The sequence below is a fragment of the Pyrus communis genome, chromosome 1, assembly GCF_963583255.1.
Source record: "Pyrus communis chromosome 1, drPyrComm1.1, whole genome shotgun sequence".
Taxonomy (NCBI): domain Eukaryota; kingdom Viridiplantae; phylum Streptophyta; class Magnoliopsida; order Rosales; family Rosaceae; genus Pyrus; species Pyrus communis.
Genome location: NC_084803.1, coordinates 9,515,615 through 9,539,052, shown reverse-complemented (window position 1 = coordinate 9,539,052; position 23,438 = coordinate 9,515,615). Strand labels below are relative to the sequence as shown.

The 23,438-nt window shown below is 35.5% G+C and overlaps 1 protein-coding gene across 1 annotated transcript; it reads right to left on the bottom strand.

Moving 5' to 3' along the window:
* Positions 1-5,836: 5,836 nt before the first annotated feature.
* On the bottom strand, positions 5,837-7,744 carry LOC137719841 (CBL-interacting serine/threonine-protein kinase 6-like). The gene has a single exon (XM_068458846.1). It carries the CDS (start codon positions 7,398-7,400, stop codon positions 6,102-6,104), a length of 1,299 nt encoding a protein of 432 aa, XP_068314947.1. The 5' UTR covers positions 7,401-7,744; the 3' UTR covers positions 5,837-6,101.
* Between the last annotated feature and the right edge of the window lie 15,694 nt (positions 7,745-23,438).

Sequence of the window (23,438 nt, the reverse complement as noted above, 5' to 3'; positions counted from 1 at the left end):
AAACAGAAAAAGATCATGTATTTTTTCATTGCAGATAGCGAAGCATGCATAGACACACTGACATATGTATCTAAATGACAAAATCCTGAGTCATATTTTTTATCTTGTGTTGAATAATCTTGATTCGTGATCATGATATAAAGGCAAATAGCTAGCTAAGGCATATGAAGCGATATTTGTTGTTTTTTATACCGACATTAACATTGACACATGCATGCATGATGTAACTGATTAACGGATCGACCAAGCTCAAGATCGTAGGCAAGGTTTTCCAACACGGAACAATTGGGTCCTGACTTTACATCATGTTTCTGAGGGGTCTAGGCTCAGTATTGCACGGTGAAACTAGGGTTTGATACCAGTTCTTGACAGCACATAAGCAAAACTTGCGCCTTCAAGAGTTTGTAAGAGAAGCGTCCTCAAGAGCTCTTAACCAACCCAACAAACGTTATTCTTCCAATGCAGGACAATCAACCGGGTCCTCTAACAATAAAAAAAATTAGGCATTAACTCGTCTACAGTTAGAGACAATTGTGTCGGCTAACTATAGATCGCCTAACAGATTAACCCAGTTTCAAGATGAGTTAAGTTTCAGATGTGGAATAATTGAGTGTCCTAATATTCCACCGCGCTTCCTTGGAGTCTAGGCTTAGTTGTGTGGTGAAACTACGGTTTGGTAGCAATAATTAAAAGCGCATCGGCAGAATTTACTCCTAAAACAGTTTGTAAGGAAATAGTGCCCAACAGCTTTTAAAACAAGCTAAATGTGCAACTACTTCTTAGGACAATGACAACTCTGTCCAAGCGAATCAACCAAAGGGGCAAAACCCTAGCTAAGGGCAGGGATAAGGATGGAATATGGTGTATATATATAAAAACAGAACTACAGAAGTAGGGAAGATAACTGTTATTCCAGCTCATACGTTTGCAACCGCACAACAAGGCCAATAACCTAATTAACCTCTAATACATACACTATAAAGAGTCTACTAGTTAATCATGAATCAGTGCCTTGTTTATTACACTAATCAAACAACGTTGCTTTCGTAATTAGTCGTAATCAAACAGCCGCCCCCACATGTTTAACTATTATAAGTATTGTTTAACTTGTAGTGTGCATTGGCAGATATTCACCACAGAAGGATTATCATTCAAGTGCTGACTCTTGAGTTTTCAGGTGAAGGAGAAGGATATTCTCCCTAATTATGGAATTTAATATCAAAGAAACATAATTACAAGATGAATCTGGTGCTTATATAATAATTTATTTCGGCAAATGGTGCTTATATAATAATTCGCATGGGACGGTGTGTGATTATAGTCAACCATTCTGTATTATTGTAATTAAACTTGAATTAATAAGATACCAATTGCCACTTCAATCAGTGATGGGTGATTATGGTTTTAGTGAACAAAAGAATGATGGCGGAAGTCACCGTAGAGTCACATACTACATGTGTGACAAAAGAAAACCTAAACCCGAAAATATTCTTTTGATACAACGATACTGAATGTGAAGACTTGGTCACACAAAAGATCGACTCTATATAATGATGTGGAAAAATTATCATTTATGAGAGTCAAACTTAAAATCTCTCATTTATAAAAACGATAAATACCACCAAAACTATAACATTAGTAGCTAAATATGAAGATGTTGTATTTTCTAAGTGCGTTGTTCCTGATTAAACATATTTTAATTATTGCAAAACAACAAGAAAAAAATTGGAAATGATGTCTAATGAAAGGTGGACGAGGCAAATTTCAAAGGGTAATGGAATTGCAAACCCATGTGGCTTCTGCCTCTTTGAATCTTGTGAATCAAAATTTGATATTCTGTACTCTGTCTTACTAAGGTAGTCCCACTAGCTGCACGACACGGCGAGGGCCTAGCGTGACCAGTGGCGTCCTAAATGTAGGTAAGTTTCAAGACTCTCAACCAATCAGTTATAGGGGTTTCTTTCCATTGTTTTGCACATTGAGGACAAATCAAGGCCACACAAAAGCTTAAGAACCTCCCCTTGTTTCATACATGGAGATAGCACAAATTATGGGACAGTAGATCTGTCAAAGGCCTTATTGTGTTGGGCAATCAATCAATTTTAGTTCCTAAGATTAGCAGTTTTGCACCCATAATTGAATGGACCACAAACTGAAACAAGGCAAGTGTCAAGGACAACGTTTTGTTATATCAACTATCAAACAACAGTACAACACCCGATTTTAGATTAACAAAGGGGTATTAAAAGAAAAGAAAGTAATTGTAGCGGAAAATGATTTCTGCATACTCATTTATCTCCTTATGATTTATTCTTTAATTTACCTTGAATTTGTTCAGTCTAAATGATCAAAATAAATAGGAGTGTTAGTGAATTAAATGCATGCATACAAAACACCTACCTTCTTATATTTGAGTCCGACGGTGAAGGTAGGTTTGAGTTTTCTCAAATATATACACGTTTTAAACAATTATGCATGTGCGTTGTATAGACGGTCTAAAAGATAAGATATTGTAATGAAACCTATATATAAATTTTGATTTTACATGAAACTTGTATGTGAACCGATATTGTGGAGAAGACAAGTCTAAGATTTGATACCAATATAACTTTTGAGTCTGAATTTTTCGACGCTTTGAAATGAAGTGAGGATAACATTTGGAAAGGTTCAACAGAAAATCAAGGACAATAATTGAGCACATGGTTGATGAGAAAAAGATAACGATTGGATAACCAATCAGACGATAATCAAACCCCACATATCTTACAAAATTTGCTCTATACAAATACATCAAATGACGAAAATATTAATTGGATTTCATGATTAATCATCCATCTTTCGTACCCAAATTTGCCACCGGAGAGGGAGAGGGAGGGATGAGTAATGCTTGCTCGCATGTAAAGCAAATAGAGCACAACAAACACAAGACATCTGGCAACTTTAGTTGACCCATCATTTGTGATGCGATAGATGAGAAAAGTAGAAAACAACGACAAAGATTTCAAGTAATCACCTGGCTTAGCAAATTATCACTCTACCTAAACACACAAATAAGATAAGCACGGGACCAATGGATCACGCGAAGACCTGTACACTTGTATTTTGTTGGACAAGTTCAACTCCCACAAATACAAAAACAACGTGTATTTTATTGCACATAAATACAAAAACAACGCATATTTTGTTGTGAGTTCGTTGTTAAATGCCTATTTGAGACTGCTCTTGTATAAAACAATAGGTTTTTTAGCCTTTAATCAATGAAAATGGTACTAATTAGCTATATATCAATGACCAATTTTTATTTTGAACTTAATCAATGCAATTTTTCATTAATTAGGTCCATATTAATACATATTAAAAAAAATGAAACTTTATTTGGTGCTCATATGCTCTGTGTATGTAGATGTCCCTCTGCAAATGAGAATTTATAAGAGCTTTGAGACTTTAGAGCGTAATTGAACAAAAATATACGAAAATGAAAAAAGATAGAACTTTTATTGAAAATTATGAGTTCAAACCACAACCTGATTTGAACCAAACCACTCGATCGAGTTCAAACAACCACCACGCATACAACCATTCAAATCCTAAAAAACTTTAATACAAATATCCACCCAAGAACCAAACCGCTTGATCGAATTCAGATCCTTTATACTAATTTGCAAAGGTTATTGTTATTTTTTCTTAATAATTAACAACACTTAAAAAAGAAAGAAAATTTATTGAAAATTCTAAGAATTGAGAAAAAATAAAATGGTATGAAGTGTAGGTGGCGTGTGAGTGCAGTGTTTGAATCAAAATGTGAAAAATATAACGAGAAAACAGACAATGCAATGCATTACAGTGTCTGAATCCAAATGTAAAAATGAAACAAGGAAATGCACATTGCATTACAGTGTCTGAATCCAAATGTAAATGAGTCACGCGGGGTGTGAAGTGTATGAGGTGAATGAGTAATGGAAAAAAAACAAAACCAGAAAAAGAAGTTTCTGAATTCAAATATAAAAAACAAAATCAGGCATTGAGTATCACAATACATGAGTGAACTCTTTATAATTAACATAAATATTGTTAACTATGTTGCTAATATTTTAACTTTTATTGATCTAATTCAAAATCACCCCCAACTATGCTCATAAACACTTTTACTAATTATAAAGGGAAGTGTAATTGGCATTCCAAAAATCTTATTCTGCTCTCCTCATAAGTGTACTTTTCTTTCCAAATATAGAAAGTATGGAGTGTAGAATGAGATTTTTGTGCCAATAACAATTCTCATTATAAATATGTTAAAACTTTTATTATAAATCAAGTGCTTCTTTAGGAGTTCAATTTTTTGAAGAACAAGACTTGGCTGCTGAAGAATCAGCAGCCCGTCCTGCTGAGAGCCAATCATAGCTGAACATGTGTTCAAGTTATTATTTTTTTAATCACAACTTGAACACGTATCGCACAGTGATAGGCCTTCAGCAGGAGGGACTGCTGATTCTTTCAGAATTAAATCCTTTTTTGAATATGCTCTTGCCATGACCTGAAAAGCAGTTCTAGAATCAAGAAACACTTTTAAATGTTTATTGTAAACATAATTAAAAGTAATTGTGATAGTGTTGACTCTAAAAATTACAAAACCTACGTGGCACGCAGGCCGAGTAACTAATAAGCTAACTACGTCCTTCGGTTGAATGCGGGGCGTGCCAACTCGTCGGCCGAGCTCGGCCGAGGAGTAAAATTCGTTGATGTCGCGTTGAGCGCGTTGTTGACTTCTTTATCTTGCGACTGCGACCGAGGAAGGAACAACTCTCGATCTCTGGTATCTAGAGCCTGAAGACAAGGCTACTAATTCTGCGAAGTTCACAAATCGTCGGAGCCCGATTCGGTCACTGTGATTATATTCGTAAGAGTATAAGCACGTCGAATCGAGACCAAACTATATGGACACAGGTACTCAAATGTGATGTATGTCTTGATGGTGAATGTAGTTCGGCCGTTGGAATGCCGAACTCTGAAACTCACTTGTGAGTATCCAATCATAAAATCACTCGGCATCCAGTACGCCGAATAACACAATTCGTAACACCTGACTACGCTGAAAGGGCTAGCAAGGTGACCTCTACCAACAAGGGTTCGAAAACCCTTCTCGCCCGAGACTTAGATAGGTAACCGGTCGGCCTCGACGCAGTGCTGTTTATCCAAACTGAAGGTGCTTCTCGGTCCGCTGATTCTGCGGCAACAGTGCTGTTTATCCAAACTGAAGGTGTTCGCCGGGTGCCTCCACAGTGATGTTTATCCAAACTGAAGGTGTGTCGGCAGAAAAAGAAAAGGAAAAAATCTCAAGGTATTTGAGAGGTTTTGCGCAGGGCAATTGTATGTTGAATTGAAGGTTCTTTTTTTTTTTTGCATGATTTCTTGTATTTATAGCACCCGTTCCTTGAAACCGAATCGCGCCCTTATATGGATTGGGAGTCCTTGTCCCGTTCCGACTTTACTTCGAACAAACCCACTCCCATTATGATTTTGAACTTTCCCTTCTTCCGAGGCTTTATTCTTCACTGACCAGGAATCTTGGTTGCACTAGGACTTTCTTGACCTTTCTGTTTATTTGAATTATTCCTTCTTAGGATAGGACTCGACCGACCTTGCTAACTGGCCCAGAATTTATCAAGCAACCCATAGTAGTTGACATGGCTTTGGGCCGAGCCCAACCGTATGCTCAGCCCAACAATATTATTTTGGGCCTAAACAGATAGTCACCCAGATCAAAATTAATTGAGTCAATCTTATGTACAAGGTTAGCAACCCATTGTAAAATTACTTCGTATATATTCACATTTCTAAAAAATTAAATTAATAAATAAAAGGAAAAGCTTATGTGACGTCTTCACACAAATTCACAGTTTCACTTATCACCGCACAAAAGACAAAGAGAATCAGAAAAAACAGATAAAAACGACAGCAAGGGACATCATGCGACGGCTTTTAAGCAGTGGCTACAAGCTCGGGCCCAGTTTCCAGTTCCACCTTAATTAATCGAAACAACACTAACAATTAACAACACTAATCACGATTAAACCGACACTAATCACGATCCTAATCTTAATCAATCAAGCCGCCGTAGAATTCTCGACGGGGGATGTCCACACGATGTCCTTGAGCGCTGGCCGCAGCTCCTTGCTGCAGAACTGGTTGTACTCCAACGTATCACCATTGTCCTTCTTCACCTCCACCACTAGTAACGACGGCGTCATGGCGAATATCTCCGCCGCTATCGCCAGCTTCCCCTTCCGCCCGCTCTCCTGCCCCTGCAACCTCACCATCGAGTCGCTCTTCTTTATCCTGAACTTCCCCGCCGCCGCCACCTCCTCCAGCTTCGAAATCACGCTGCTTGCCGGCCGCGTCGTTGCGAACCGCAGCTCTTCCCTCTCCTCCCGCTTCTTCTCCTCGAACAGCGGCGACAAATCGAACCCCTCCGACAGCGAGATTATGTGAAACGCGTTCAGCGTCTCCGTCTGCTTCGACAGGATCTTCTCGCTCGGCTCGTCGAACTCCTGCTCCTGTTTCGTCCGTACGATCTTAGGAACCGATTTTTTGAACCAGGAGGAGTCCATGACCTTGGAAATGGTGATTCGGGTACTTGGATTCGGGTCGAGAAGCTTTGTCACGAGTCTTCGTGCCTCCGACGATAACCACGGCGGGCATTTGAAATCTCCTCTGTAAATCTTCCGGTACATGGCCACGAGATTGTCGTCTTGAAACGGCAAAAACCCGGCGAGAAGCACGTAAAGGATGACGCCACAAGACCAGAGATCCGCCTTGGCACCATCGTACCCTTTTTTCCCGATGACCTCTGGGGCCACGTACGCCGGCGTGCCGCATGTGGTGTGGAGAAGCCCGTCCTGCTTCAAGTGCTCTGTGAAAGCACTGAGTCCGAAATCGGTGACCTTCAAATTGCCGTCCTCATCGAGGAGGAGGTTCTCCGGCTTCAGATCCCGGTGGTAGACGCCGCGGCTGTGGCAGAAATCGATGGCGGAGATGAGCTGCTGGAAGTACACCCTGGCGACGTCTTCCTTGAGCCGACCCTTGGCGATTTTGGCGAAGAGCTCGCCACCGCGGACCAGATCCATAGCGAAATAGATCTTGGACTTGCTCGCCAAGACCTCGTGGAGCTCGACGATGTTGGGGTGTTTCACCATCCTCATCACGGAGATCTCCCTCTTGACCTGCTCCATCATCCCCACCTTGATCACCTTCTCCTTCCCCACCACCTTCATCGCCACGTTCTTCCCGCTAGGCAGGTGTCGGGCGTGGTAGACCTTGGCGAAAGTGCCGTGACCCAGAAGACGGCCCAGCTCGTACTTGCCGTGCAGCAACGACGAGCCGCCGCTTTCTTTCTGCTCGGCCATTGTTAACTAAAAAAACTTTAAAAAATGCACGAAAGGTGTTTGACAAAAGGCCTCTTTAAGAAAAAAAACGTAACCGTTTCGGAAAACAAGAGGGGCGAATGGATCACCCGTCCTCTACGTGTTTCCGGTGGCAATTCCGGCCGCCGATGCACCGCCTGACACGTACTGAAAGCTCAGGCTTGGGCAGCGAAACTTCTCTCATCTCTCTGCATTCCCTAACCAACTTCAGCTTGCTAAGCCGGCTTAAATTTTTAGGGTTTCTGAAAGCACCACCGTTCGCGGCGGCTGAACTCTTGGGTTTTGGCCTCTCGCTCTCGCTTTTTTTGTTCTTTTTTATCCATTCATCTCATGGCCTCCGGTTATATAATGCTATTTCTATCCGAATTACGATTTTACCCCCGTGTTGGCTTACCGCATACCGCCTGTGCCAGTCGGTTTCAAGCCACTTGTATAGGGTTACGAGTCAAAACTCGCTTGGTTGTTAATTTCTCCACAGCCTGGGGTGAGCAGAGGTGTGTTGTTACGTTTCTATCCTTGTTGTTGCTTTTGCCAATGCTTGGCTCCTTTTTTCTTATATATACAATCGTATGGGCCACGTGCATTTTTTGGTGATAAGCTTTCCCCGACTAATGTTAGTGATGATACGAGACATGTAACCACCATATGGGATAAGTAGCTGTAATTTCATTTTTATATAAAATTATGATCTTACTAAGGGTTGGTTTGGTATTATTGTGCTTTGAAAAAAAGTTGTTTCTGCTGTGCTGTGAGAATAAGCAGCTGAGAAATAAAGCAGCATAGTGTTTAGTAAATTTTTTTGTAAAAATGTTTTTGAAAAAAAAAAAAAAAAAAAAAAAAAAGCAGTATTATAGTGTTTGGTAAACTTTTATGTAAAACATATGTGAAAAAAAACCGGTTTTTCAAAGCTGGGTTTTGCAGCTTCTTGTTATGGCTTTTTTTCATCTAAAACTGTGAAAAAAAACTGAAGCTGAATGTTTACCAAACACAAAAACAGCTCCCAGCTTTTTTTTATACCAGCTTTTTTCAGAATCACCTCAGTACCAAACCAGGCCTAAGTTTCATTTTAGTCTTTGTAGTTTGATTAACAGTAATTTTCAAAAGGATAGTTTGATTTTACTTGGTGAAACCAAATTTTAAACCTTTGCAAATCAAATGATATGTCGCCAATACGAAATAAGCACATTAATCTACGCTCAAGTAATGATAAGTATGATTTTAGTCCTTGTATTGTTGGTGAACTTCCAGTTTGGTCTCTGTAAACTAGTTTGAATTGAAACAATGTTTCAGTTTGTGGGAAAGATCCACGACATGAGTTTATCACATCTCGGCATATGTAATTCACGAACAATACCAAAACTTTTGACAAAAATTAAGGACATGTTTACTTACAAGAAATAGAAATGAGAATCAGTTTGATTCTTCCCTGCGTTTATTAAAACATGGGTAATGCAATTAGCTTATCCCCTAACTTTTTTCTACATTTACTTGCACGGAAGAAATTGAAAAAATATAAGTTTTTCATTTATATCTATAGTCAAATAACAAAAATAAAAAATAAAAAATGGGACTGTTGTTTTGATTCTCTTTTCATACGTCTTCTATTTTTAAGCTTATTGATTCATTCGATTTTTCATTTTTGCTAAGTAAACATATGCACTAAAATGTTATCTCTGGATTCGAGTGAATTTCAAAATTTAATTGGCGAAAATTGATTCTATATGAACTATAGTGAAACTTGGTTACAACTAGAGGGATTAAAATCATAATTTGCATTTTATATTGTTTAAGATGGTAATAAAGTAAAGTTAAAAGAACGAGTGGTGATTACGTGGAGCGTGAGAAGAATATCCTTCCTTCATTCCTTTGGGTTGCTTTCAGTTTCACGTAAGTCCAAGTCTATTCAAATTTCTTAGGTCAAAATGCATCTCCAGAACCTCCCCACTCACTGATCGACGCGTGCTCCTAATAATCGGAGGTGGACCCTAATGTTAAATATTTACGTTTTTCAAATGAAAATATAGTGTAAAACGTATAAATAAATTTTAACTTATTCACAAAGACATTTTATTAAACATTTGATGGGTTTGTTATCGTCAATCGAACTATATTAAGCATATCAATACATATCAACATTTGTGAAGCAATCTGATGAATATTATTAAAAGTATTTGTCAAATGTTGTCGACACAGCCTATCAAATGTTATCAAGATATGTTAATATGTATTACATTAAACAATTAGTAAGCATAAAAAACACCTGTATAAATCATTATAAGAATTTCAAAAACTTTACACGATTATTTTCCGGACTCTGAATATTTCTGAGAGCACCTTGGTCTTCTAGTGCATCCGCCCTAGTCGACCTACGACCTAACCTTTCATTTCATCATGTGCTTGCGCTAAAATTCATTATCCAAACCTAGAAATTTGGTTGTCAATCCCTTTGGAACATAAAATAATGAGCGAAGGATGACGTGTTTGCTCATCTCAAATTGTTGTCAAATTACTTCGGTTTATGATGTTTGAATTATGTACGTATAAAGTTATAATTGTTGTATTGAATGGTTTATTATTTGATTTCATTAAAAAAAAAATAATTATATAGTTTACACCTAATTAAATCATGACACTAATAAAAATGTATTTACCGATTCACAGTTACCTTCATGTGTAATCCGTCAAAAAATAATTTTACATGAGTGGACGTCATCTCACATCGAAAACTCTACACCTTCTATGATAAAAGAGATTTTTGAATTCCTCAAGCATTGCAACAAGAGAAAACGAAAAAGTGTAAACACTACCATGGTAGATGATATACCATGATAATGTATACAATTATCGGTATTTGGACTTTGAAATTTGACTAGGGTCAATTATTTACATTACGAGAAATGACTCTGTCTGCAATTGGCCGCTATAATAAGGTCAAAAAGGTTTATCCTTTTATCTTCAACTTGATCGGGCCTTCATATATGACCATGGATCATGAGAGCCACACAGACTGAGAGACAGAGAGGGATGGTTGTATTGGTGGTGACTTGTAGCCGCAGGCTGAATGCCTGAATCCATAAAAATACACGACCAGATCGAGGACTTGAACCACGAGATACATAGATTGGAAGTTGAACCACTAGATATATAGCTTCTACATGTATTATTGCATCCATCTGTTACTGTTACTTTATTTGTCTTCAGAACAGCCAACAACTTGCATGTGTATAAAAATGGATTTTCTCACAAATATCTTCGATTTATTTAGTAATATATACAGCACTTTGTTGTTTTTCCAACTCTAATTTAGTAGTAATATTATTTTGATGACAATTAATACATTTTCTGTTGTCTGCCAAAAGATAATAATGTGATACTATTTTACTAAATTAACGTTATAATTAAAATCGTATATTCTTGTTATTATTATTTGTTTATTTTCTTTTTTTAGTTATTTGTATGAATAAAAAAATTGACGTTCGTCTTCATTGTGCATTTGTGCTACTTTAAAATTTGTGGCATCTTTTGGTTGGCTGATTTGACAACTCTAGTGGTCCAGCAATGCCAGTTATGAGGACGAAATTATACATATTAGCACTTTTAATTTATTTTAATGAAATATATGAAATCTGATTATGTGGGGCGAGTATCAAAGTGACCATGTTCTTATCTTATCAACCTTCCGGAATTGGATCTCATCCGGATTCACTTTGTGAATCATATGAATTTTCATATCTTAGTTATTCATCATGTAATCGTACGGTCATAAATTATTTGATTTTTTAATTTAAAATTAAACATCAATAGTATCTGACGAAAACTGATTGCACGATATACGATAAACGGTTAGAATGTAAGAATCCCCATAAAATAAATCCGGAGAGAATCTTCTTCCCAACCTTCCAAGCACAAAAATAAGTCTTGTTTTAACAACCTTCCAAGCGCAAAGCACTGATATCATCGTGACATGAAATTCATATGCTGCTTCTGTGCAGAAAGTGGCAGTCAATTAAGTTTTTCTGTTTCTGCTGAGTCTTGTGTGGTGTGCAAATAGCAGACCGCAGGGTTAAGACGATGAGAAATTGCCAGGAACCACAATTGGAGTTTATGGGCGGCTGCATGCATGCATGCTTAGGTTTGAACAAATATTAATTGAGTGAGGGTGTGGGAAAGTTGCCGTGACAGAGAAATATCATCTTGCTGATGCGCGCTATTGCTATTTGACGAATATTCCACCCGCCAACTGTTTTGATTTTTTTTTCTCTTTTTTTTTCTTCTCTTAAATACTGAATCTTTTGGCACCCACTGTTTGAAAAGTTGTCTCTCTTAAAAATCGTAGTATACTAATATCGATTTTATATTCTCAAATTGTCGAACATACACTAACTAGTCACTAATCATGGCCTTAATTAATTAGGTCGTGTTAATGATGTTGATAATACGGTTTGCCTATAGAATTGAGCAAACATAAACATTTTTTAAAAAGAGAAAAGAAGAAAATGGAGGATGTGGAGGAGTTTTCTCTGGTTCAGGTCACAGGTACTATATATATTGAGTGAATGTCCCACATCAACACTTAATTAACACAAAAAAACAAACATGCTTTCTGCAGCTGTACGCTTGTTTTTCTGGCCGCCCACATGCCCTCTTCATGTCTTTTTCTTTATTTCTTTGAAGAGACGCATAAACCCTAAATATTTCTAGAAATATGAACTGCTGTGAAAATTTTGGTATTTATGGTATTTATTCGGTTATATATTGCAAATTTGAAATTACCGTAAATGACAAGGTTCCTTTCATATACATAAATTGATTGATCTGTTCTTGTCTGTTGAATATTGAATGGCTATAGAGATCATCTACATCCGCTTGCAGATGCGGGTGTTTCAGGCCGGCCGGTTCCTAGCACTAATTACTAATTAGTAAATATAAAGGTATATATGCTAAGTCTCTCTTATTTACAAAAGGAGATAACTACTATTAACAAAATATTACAAAGATTAAATAATTGAATATTGATACAGAAATATTTTCTATGTACATAAGCTAAGATAAGATATAACTGCAAAGATCATGATAATTCTTTTTTCTTACCTTTTCTAGATTTTTATTATAAGGTTTAAAAGACAATATATATTCTAAATTAATTTAAGTACGAAAAATTATAACTTATTACAATATAGAGTTTATTCCAATACATAACTGGTCCCAAATTAAGATCGAATTTTTTTATGACTTTAACAAAAATTGTCTAATTATAAAATATTACTGCAAAGAAATTTTACTGTACTTTAATCTATATGTGAGCCATCATGATCATCATCTATATTCTCGGGCTGAAAATAATGGACCACTTTGATTATAGGAATCATTAAGGGGGACAAACAAAAAAACAAAATTTATAGAGCCACAAAATACGATTCAAAGATAAAAGGGGTTATATAAACCAAACTGCAGATAGAGATCAAAACACCACCCTCTTTTTTCCATCAAAATAACATAAAAATACAAAATGTCACCCTCCTTTGCCATTTTTTTTTTTTTTCAGTAGACAGGCAGTGTTATATATATACTAATTAACTAGCTAGTCTTGGAAAAGTTTTTTTTTATTTTTTATCTTGGTAAATTATTAGTTAGGAATATATAGCTTCGATATCAACTCATAAGATTGTTAAAGAGTACGCTTTAATACACGTTTAATTTGATACCATAATATAAATGTGAGTTTGTTAGTGGTGATGGTGATAAGGTAAAATCAAACTAAATAAATCTTAATAGGTACTCATTAATTACTTAATGAGTTTATTTTCCACCTCTAAATACGATTATAGAAAATTTGGAATTTGCTTCTGTACTTTTTATCGTTGATTTTTTGTGAGTACATATCTCTTACTCTGATATCTCGAGTTCGAATTCTTTCTCGTTTGTAATATTTGTACTAAAAAAACCGATCATTTACTTCACGGAAAACTCATGTCAAAGTGTGCCCAAGTCTTTGCAAAGTCGGGCATCCGATCATATTTTAATGTGCTAGATTGGATCACCGCAGCTTATTAATTAAGACTACAATTTGTTGCGCATGCTTAGATTCGTCAAAAAAGAAACCGCTTTAATTATTTTTTAAATATCGAAGAAAGAAAAATTATTTGTGGACTTAAAAAAAAAAAAGAACAATTTCTGATATTTGACTTCAAATTCATCGTATACCTAGTTCGACAAATTAATAATACTCAACAGCAGCATGAAGTACCGGTGAAGGCGAATACCTGCGTACATATGCACGAAATTGGTTCATTTTATATAAATGTACATAATTAATTCATTGATAGTTATGAGAACTAATTAACTTGAACCTACCAGCTGATGTGCTAGCTACTTCAATCCCAAATATTGACTAATTAGTAATAAAGAAGCACAAGCATATTTGATGACTACTAAAGTTGTCCCACGTCAGAAAGTTCAGCAATTTTGTATGTGCTTATAAAAAGTTAAGCTACTCTCTTTATTATTACAATTGATTTTAGAATGGAACCTCAACTATTTTCATAATACTGTTTTAGGTTTATTCGCAGGTGAAAGCATACATGCTCCCCGTCACATAATAATTGTTGTCCATGTGTTTGGTTTGAATGTCATCACACGTGAGGGAGCTTATGAGAATATGAATTGTTGTTTTATATTTAAACGTTAAAAAAAAATCTTATAGGTTGTTATAAGAAGTTAGACTACTTTACCAGCTTTATAAAAATTTGTTAAAGTAAACAGTACCGAAAACTTTTCGTTAAAGTTTCCTATAAGAAATGGTACTTGTGGTGGGCATCGGGTTGAGCCACAACCCACAAATCAATTCATTTAGCTCGAGTACATATTTAACAAAACTATTGCCACCCAAGAAAACAAGGAAACCAACCAACCCACCCAGTCCATTGTTATTCAGGTTGAGTTGGGCGGGTTTCACGAGTTATCCATTATACAAGTGTTTTCAACGCCCAAAATATCGTTTCCCAAAATAACCATTTATTTATTTGTTTTTAATCTCATGATATGATTTTTCTTATATTCAAGAAATATAATATAGGCTGGTGCTGAGGAATCGCATAAAAACTCATAGAGGGGAGAATTTTGTGCTTTGGTTGTAGAAGAAACAACCAATGAATCATGGCGATGTGGGTCGGTTTAGTTGGGTTATAAAAATTCAAAACCGCATAGAACTTGTGCAGATAACGGGTGGCCGGGTTTTTTTCCCTTCACAACCGATCCAACTCAATCCATTTTAGTTGGGTTGGTCGGGTTGGGCGGTTGATTCGTGAACCTGACCATCCCTAATAAGAATATTAATTAAAGTCATGTGATAAATTGGGATTTGATGCATGAGCCTACTGAGATCGAAGAGCAAATTAAGGATAAAAAAGAAAATGTGCTAGTCGACTCGACACATTAGTCAGCAGCCAGCTACTTACTTTGCTAGTAGAATGAAGGTGTGTAAGTGCAACTGTGCATGCATGCTAATTACCTACAAATACAGTGCCTTTTGATTGATTAATTAATTGATACTTTCTTTGGTCCAATGGTTCTGAAATCTTCGATCATGAAGTTGATTCTTCAATTAGTTGCTTATGGCTTTCTTCCTAAATGCAGGCTGAAGAACCCCACATGCACAACATGCAAGTTTTGGCGTTTGAGTAGTTTTCTCTTAAACAATTTAAAATGCGAGAATGAAGATTTAAACTCGAATACAGAGAATTTTGATTATTTAAAACTCAAAATAAGTAATAATTACGATAAGAGGTTGAGCAATAAGATGTATGTGTATATAAATATGATTTGTTGAAACATTATTGCAATGATGCAAAAGATATATGCATTATTGCAATAAATAAACGACAATGAACTTATGAAAGTCACAAGATGTGACAATCCTAGCATGAGAGAAATATACATATAGCAAATGAAAGCAAACAAACGACAAAAATCCGAAAATTATTGCTACTATTTTAATTTCATGGACTCCAGATTTGCAGGATTGATGCTAACTACATGTCAGAAGCTCTCACTCTTTCGTTGCAGTTTTATTCAACGCATTCTTTCTGCACATATGTAATACTGAAGATCTCGATCTAGATAAATTACAATAATCAAATCTATTAATTGTTATATGTTAACTTTACACCAAGCATATCCACTAGATTAGCTAAATTCTGTTCCTACGTTTTTTTTAATTCCAGTTTATCTTAATATAGCCACTCTTCCAACTCACTAGCTATTTAAATTGATCCAAACTAGAGAGAAAAATTCAAATTTGAATAAAGAGTAAATTGTAGGAATGATTCATTAACTTTAACTTAATTGGAGCAATAGCCCATCAACTAAAAATCCATTACCGTTGGTCCCTCAACTCATCAAAATGTATAGTTATGGTCCCTCAACTTAAAATATATTACTATTGGTCCCTCAACTTTAATCCAACTAGAGAAATGGTCCATCAAATTTAATCTAATTGGAGCAATGGTCCATCAACGTTAACTCAATTATAGCAATGGTCCTTCCAACATAATTCATTTTGACAAAATTCTGATGAAATTGACGAAAATGACTATAGCTACACGTTTTGATGAGTTGAGGGACCCCAATTGTAGCAATGGTCCTTCCAACATAACTTATTTTGACAAAATTCTGATGAAGTTGACAAAAATGACCATAGCTACACATTTTGATGGGTTGAGGGACCAATGATAATGGATTTTTAGTTGAGGGACTATTGCTACAATTTACACTTGAATACAAAAAAAGAGTAACACTGTTTTAACCAACTTGATTAAACTCTAAATTTATTTACTTTGACTAGCATTGCTCGATACGCATTAAGTTAAGAAATAAACAAATGAAAGTTCAAGTGAAATCGTCAATGTTTTGGGGATCAATTTGGTGATATTAGAATTAGAAGAAGAAGAAAGTAGCTTCTTCTGATCTGTTGTTTTTTTTACCCAGTAATTTTTAAATAGAAGTTGCATCACATACGAACTGACACATCTGGATTTGAATGTCTTTCCATAATATAATTAACTGGCAGTTAATCAATTATTTATTTATAGTGATTACAGAATAAAAGCTACCATGTGAGATGATAGATCTGTAACCAACAAAAAATTTATTTTAACAAGAAGCGGTAGCATTTCATTAATGAACAAGAACAATTACAAGGGTTGTCACAATGAAAACATTTTTTTAGTGATCAATTCATTGATCTGGAGTAATTTGCACATATAAGCATAAAGAGTAATCTCGTAAATGGCTACCATAAGCACCATCGGTACAAATCTGTTACAAATGGCGAACGTACCAGATCTAAACCGAGGCACACACAATGCCATTGCCAAAATCGAAACCACATCACATCAAATTATCGCTGATAAGCAAGGTCGCATAACTTTCTAGGCAAGACATTACTCACTAGTTGCAGTACAAACAACAATCCTACAAAAAACCACTACTTCGAAAATGGAATCCACCGATCAATTATTTCCAAAGTGAGGATTAGGAAACTCTAGCCAAGACCACCGTACCGCATCTAAAGAGATCCCACCATGGATCTGGCCAAGTAAGGCGGCACCGCCACAAACCGATGGAGTACATAGATCTCTACCTTAGAAATCAAGCCATAGAAGATGAATCCGACCCACCAACAACCAGGAGTCTAATACACTTGTGTTGGGGAAGGAGAGAGAAGTTTCGGGGTGATGGAGTCTAATACCAATTTGTTTGAAAAGGAATAAGATAATTATTAACCTGCATATACATTGGTACCTCAGTTTTCCACTGCAACATAAGTGTAAACAAATTGGCTTGACCAATATGCTCTTTCCTGTACATTTTTTACTCGATCTTGAATCTCATTTGTCGTACTTCAAAATTAAATCTATTTAATATCACTGGAATTGAAAAGAGAATCTTATTGACCATTATTGTGTGGACAATAGGACACCGTTAACTTTGCCACACTAAGTGCCTAGGTTTTAAAATTTTGAGATTAAACATTTATGTTTTTTAGAGTTTTGATTAAATATCTTTCTACAATTTAAGTGTCACATGAATTAGAAGTAGCTTTTTATTATTATTTAAATTACCCAACTTGCCATTATATAAATATACCTTTTAATTTTTTTAGATAATACCTCAAAACTCCAAAAATCTTGTAGATAAATATTGTAGAATTTAATTCCAATAAAAAGTCTTTCAAAATACACATGAATGCGACTTAGACCTGGTTTGGTACTGAGGTGATTCTGAAAAAAGCTGCTATAAAAAAAAGCTGGGAGCTGTTTTTGTGTTTGGTAAACACTCAGCTTCAGCTTTTTTTCACAGTTTTGGATGAAAAAAAGCCAAAAACAAGAAGCTGCAAAACCTAGCTTTGAAAAATCGGCTTTTTTTCACATCTGTTTTACATAAAAGTTTACCAAACACTCTAATACTGTTTTTTTTTTTCAAAAGCACTTTTACAAAAAAGTTTACCAAACACTCTGTTGCTTTATTTCACAGCTGCTTATTCTCACAGCACAGCAGAAGCAGCTTTTTTTCAAAGCACAGCAATACCAAACCAATCTTTACCATTATATTTAATATACCTTTTAATTTTTTTTAGATAATATCTCAAAACTCCTAAAATCTTATAGATAAATATTGTAGTATTAAATTTTAATAAAAAGTCTTTCAAATTACACATGAAACCTAGATTTCTTCTTGGTACATATTTGATACGTTACTTAATATATCTTCTTAATACATATTTGGTATGTTTGTTTCAATCGAGACTTTCTATCATGCCAGGGAAGCCTCTTTTGTCTGCCTTCCGTAGAAGCATCTTCAAGTCTTCACGATTTAGCTTGTGAAGGTATGTGGCTCCATATATGGCTTGAATTGCCTGATAGAATCGCTTCAGGTTCTCAATAGCAGTAATCTCCGCAAATCGTCAATACTCGTTAGTTGAGTCTGCAGAGCACCCATTAGCTAGCATGCAAAAAACAAATGTGAGTTTCTGATGAGGTGATAGACTTTGTCGGCCTGCGTCATCTATCTTCCTTACAAAGTAGGGGTCGTGATTGACAACTACGTCCAAGAAGCTTTTAAAAAGATCTCTCCTCATCCAAAACCGCCTCCGAAAATCATGAGCAGGAAATCTCGGACACTCGATGAAATAATCTTTCATCATTTGGTCATGACACTCTTCTCTATCACGCTGCACAAATGAACGCCCCATGACAGAACCGCGATAGCTAGATTCGCCATGGTGCTCATATTACATAAACGAGTTTACAAGTTCTGCTTTGGCGTTGATCAATTATGCATCTTCAATCTCAATCCTTGCTTGGTATTATGCCATCTGCATTGCCATGCTACGCCTTCTTATATCACCCATTGATGAGATATTGAGGATCTTTAGGAAACAAAAACTCTTTAAAAGTTGAAAGATTGGTGAATATAGAGGATGATTGAAGGTTGAAAGGTTGTGTGATCAACTAATATTAGACATGTGTTTATATAGAGGATGATTGATGAAAGTTGAACGGTTGGTGAAAGTTGAAAGTTTGGTGTTGAATGGTTGGTGAAAGTTGAAAGATTGGTGAAAGTTGAAGGCTTACTTTGTGGAAAATTTAGTGATTTTTCAATATTTATCGGAATTTAAATATTTTTAGATTAAAATGTTCATAAAATTAATTTATGATAGTCTACAAAATTATTTTTTTTTTAATTTAATTTAAGAAAAAAAAATTAGCCTAAGTTCATTCTTTAATAATCCCGGGCTAAAATTTTAGGCTAGAAGGGTTGGAGCAGAAAAGCTGTTTCTGGGCTAAAAGCTAAATTTTTCGGGCTAAAAAATTTGGCTTTTAGCCCAAGGGTTGAAGATGGTCTTAGGAGCGGTTTTTCAAGATATTTGCATCCAATAAAGACTTTTAGATGCAAATTTTGTTGCCCCTACTACTTACGTATCTTGTAGTGCCACTTGGTATATACAGTGACATTATAGTGTGAACAAATTTTATAAATTTAATTGATCGATTAGGGTGCGTAGTATCATTTACAAGGCAACGAAGTGGCTTGCGATCTTAGGGTGTTCTAATTAACCTACATAATTAGTCTTAATCGATCGACCTATCAAACCTTGTATAACTCAATGGGTGGCCCTCATACGGAAATAAGAGAGTGGCCCTCATACGGAAATAAGAGAGTAGCGTCCACAAATCCATGGATACAATTTGTCTCTCTCCTCTTGACATACTTAAAGATATACACATTACAGATATATAACCTCAAATACGAAATGTATCAATCACCGTATTTTGCAAATTATTGAACATGTCAATAGAGAATATAAAATTTGTAGGCTAGCTTTGGTTGCGAGCCTTTGTGATGAATATGACATTATATCCTTCTTATGACGATAAAGACATTATTTCCTAAAAACAATTAGGGTTTTGCATGTTAGATGATCAATTTATGTTTGATGACGGGGTGACTTTAGGTGAAACGGAAAGCTACAATAATTACTAACCATCCATGGACATGTATTATTTTTGTTGAAAACAAAATTAAATCACTTGGTCATGAAACCTATGCATCACAAGTGAAAACCGTGGAAGGAGAAAATTTGTCTGTCATAGGCATGCATGGTGTTATTACGACCTTATCCTCCTCATTGTTCCAACATCCAAGTATTCACTGTTGTGAAGACAAGCTATCAAAAGAAATTGGCCACTCAATTTTCCAAATAGGGTTTCCTCAACCAAGAGAAAAAAAGACCAATAATGCAACTCCGGTTCTCACAGATTGTATAGATGATACAATTATATAGTACTCTCTCGACTAATTTCAAATTTAAAATGATCTTGAAACGATTGACATGCATATACACATCACGATCATTGTTTAAATTATTTAGTACCACCTCAACCGATTTCAAACTTGAAATGATCTTGAAATGAATGGCATGCGTATACACATGAAATGAATGACATGCGTATATACTTCATGATCATTAAGTAAATTAGTTAGTATAAATAGCAATTAACAATAATTATCAGGGTCATTGCCACGTCTCTAATGTTAGATTGGACTGGTAAAGGCTCATTCGCGTGACATGCCATTGATGTCAATTCCATTTTTGTTCAATTATATTATGGATTAATATTTAGTTGTGGAATCTTTTAAGCTAGAAGAAAAACTAACAAAACCCATGAAAATACAAGCGAGATCGAAAATAACTAGAACAGAGTTTCATCCATCAGGACATCCTATAAATTTCCTTCATGAACTTTGAAGAAGCTTGGTGATTGGTGCGGCTAAATTTCCGCCAAAATATGTTTTATGATGACTCATGTAAGAAATTTTCAAAACTGATTAAAAGAGTTAGCTCACAATATTTTGTGAAAAATGCGAGTTTTTAGTTATAATATCATCTTCTGTGTACGAGATAAGGAATATAGAAACCATCTTAAAAGCGGCCTAACTATTTATTGAATTTAAAAAGTAATTATTATTGAATATTTACGCTTGCAAATGAAAACGAAAACGATAAAAATACTAGCAGATGCATAATATTTACGCTTGAAGTTTCATCCATAAATCTTAAGAAGCTAACGAAAGTTGGTTTTATAAAGACAAGTGTACAAAATGCATAGATGTGTGATTTTCTAGCATTATTCATTCATTTGCTAATCAAGTTTAAGAAGACGGAATCTTTCACGCCTTTGATAATCTGAAGTTTTCTCTATAGTTGTATTCATCAGGCCATCCACGTGTTTCTTTTAATCAATCTGCCTAATTCTTGGTCAGTCCCTCTCTTTGTGCAATATTAACCTAATTAATTGACAAGCTATATCTAAATGTGACACGTGATATATGATGCTCGTTAAAAACACATTTGGATCCTCTCTTGAGCCCAAGGAGAGGATCCTCCTGATCAAGAACTGTGGACAGTTGAATTTTTATCAAACAGCTACAAACAGGGAGTTCTTTTAAAGTTATAATAATTATAACCGTTGGATTTTCATCCAACGGTCCACAGTTCTTGGTCAGAATGATCCTCTCCTTGGGCTCAGGAGAGGATCCAAATCCATACAAAAAACTACCAGTCTTAATCCAACGGTCCATAGTTCTTGATCAGAAGGATCATTTCCTTGGCTTCAGCAGAGGATCCAAATCCATAAAAAAACTACCAGTCTTGGCAATTTGCTTTAATCATCGTCAGTCTCGTCCTTTTTTGAGATTATGGAAATGTTAGATACATCAATCAGTGTCATTATATATAATAGGCTTAATTATAAGAGGACAAATGGAGGATTGGTAACCAATATATCCACCTGCCAAACTCTAGAACATCTTCCACTCCATTCATTTTTGGATGATGAGTCGTTTTCTCTCGGTCATATTGTAGTACTTTTAGAATAGTTTAGGAGCATTTTAAGATAATTAAAAACGCTTTTGATAATGTTTTTGTTTTCGGTGAAATTTTTTTTAGTAAGAGTGCTTCTAGTTTAAAAAAAAAAGAAGAAGAGAAACACAGTGCTTTCTTTCATTGTAAGTGTTTTTTTTTTTTTTCAAGAACTACTTGAACTTTTGGGGTGATCTCTAAAAGTGGAAATGATTTAGCTCAAAATGTTGAAGGAAGAAAGTGCATCAAGTTGTTCACAAGAGCCAACTTGATTCTCTTACCTAGAGATTCCAAATGAGGTAACTCTAAAAGAGTTGCCAGCTCCAACAACTATCATGTGAGATCCACACTAGACCTGACCAACTAACTACCCGACCTCCTCTATGTTCTTGACAACCTATCTTCATCTTAGGAGACTCTTTCGACGAGCTGCTGAACTCCTAACCAAATAATAAAGCATATCTCACTCATCGATTTAACATGCTTCAAATAAAAGCAATTTCTTGAAAAATACTTTCTATAGAGAAATTTGAAGGTCGTAAATATCCTAGCTTAAGTTAGGGGTGCAACTCGGATGAATTAGACGGTTGGATGGTGAACCAAACCCTAACCCAACCGTCATGATTCGAGCTTGGGTTGAGTTCAGGTTCATGGAGGTTTAGTTGCATTCAAGTTTTAATGGAGTTCGGACTTACTCGAGTTGGGTTCAAGTACACTGTACACCCAACTTATCGAGTTCAATCTCATAAAATTGTATTTTTTATGATTTTTTAAATTTTGAACCAAACAACTCCAATATTGGTTAAAATTTCATTTATAAATCACTATCCAATTAAAAATTAAAGAAGACAACTTGACCTAATTATTAAAAGGAAAAATCAAATTTGAGTTTTAACGATAAGAACAGAATAAAGGGTAAAATGAATAGTACCATAATTTACTTTTTAATGTAAAAATGTGGTTTTTCGTTAAAGTAAACAGTACTGAGAGCTTTTCGTTAAAGTTTCCATGATTAAACCATGCAAAGTTGAAATTAAATTACAAGACGTATACCAAAAGCTTCAACCAAAAGAAATGTAAATATAACACTATCATTCATTATTCATATGAAAACTGCCAATAAACTTCAAATATAGTCATTCAAAAACTTATTGAAACTCAAATAACATGAATGGGATAAATAATATGTGCATGAGTGAATTTGGGCTTAAAATGGAGTTAGATTTGGGTTGACATGGGCCGGAAATGCATCAACCCAACCCACCCCAACCTAATAAACGATTGGATTGAGGTCGGGTTAAATTTGGACAAATATTTTCTTCATTCTAACACACTCAATCGGGTTTGAAATCAGATTGGACACAAACAAATTCCGATTAGCCAACCCAAGTATTATGGGTTTAAGCCGATCAGTTCAAAAGTTTGGGCATAACATGTAACAAGACCGTTGCGGTTAAGGCCTGCCAAAAATGATGATGATCGGAGCTGGGCCTCTAGATTTTATAATTGGTCCATCACTATTCATTCATAAGCCCACTTAATAGAGTTTCAAAGCATAATCCTTTGAACAAATAAAATAAAATACAGGACCTGCAATG

Bases quoted from the DNA above. Each gene is read 5' to 3' on its own strand.
- LOC137719841 (XM_068458846.1), bottom strand. From the start codon at position 7,400: ATGGCCGAGCAGAAAGAAAGCGGCGGCTCGTCGTTGCTGCACGGCAAG.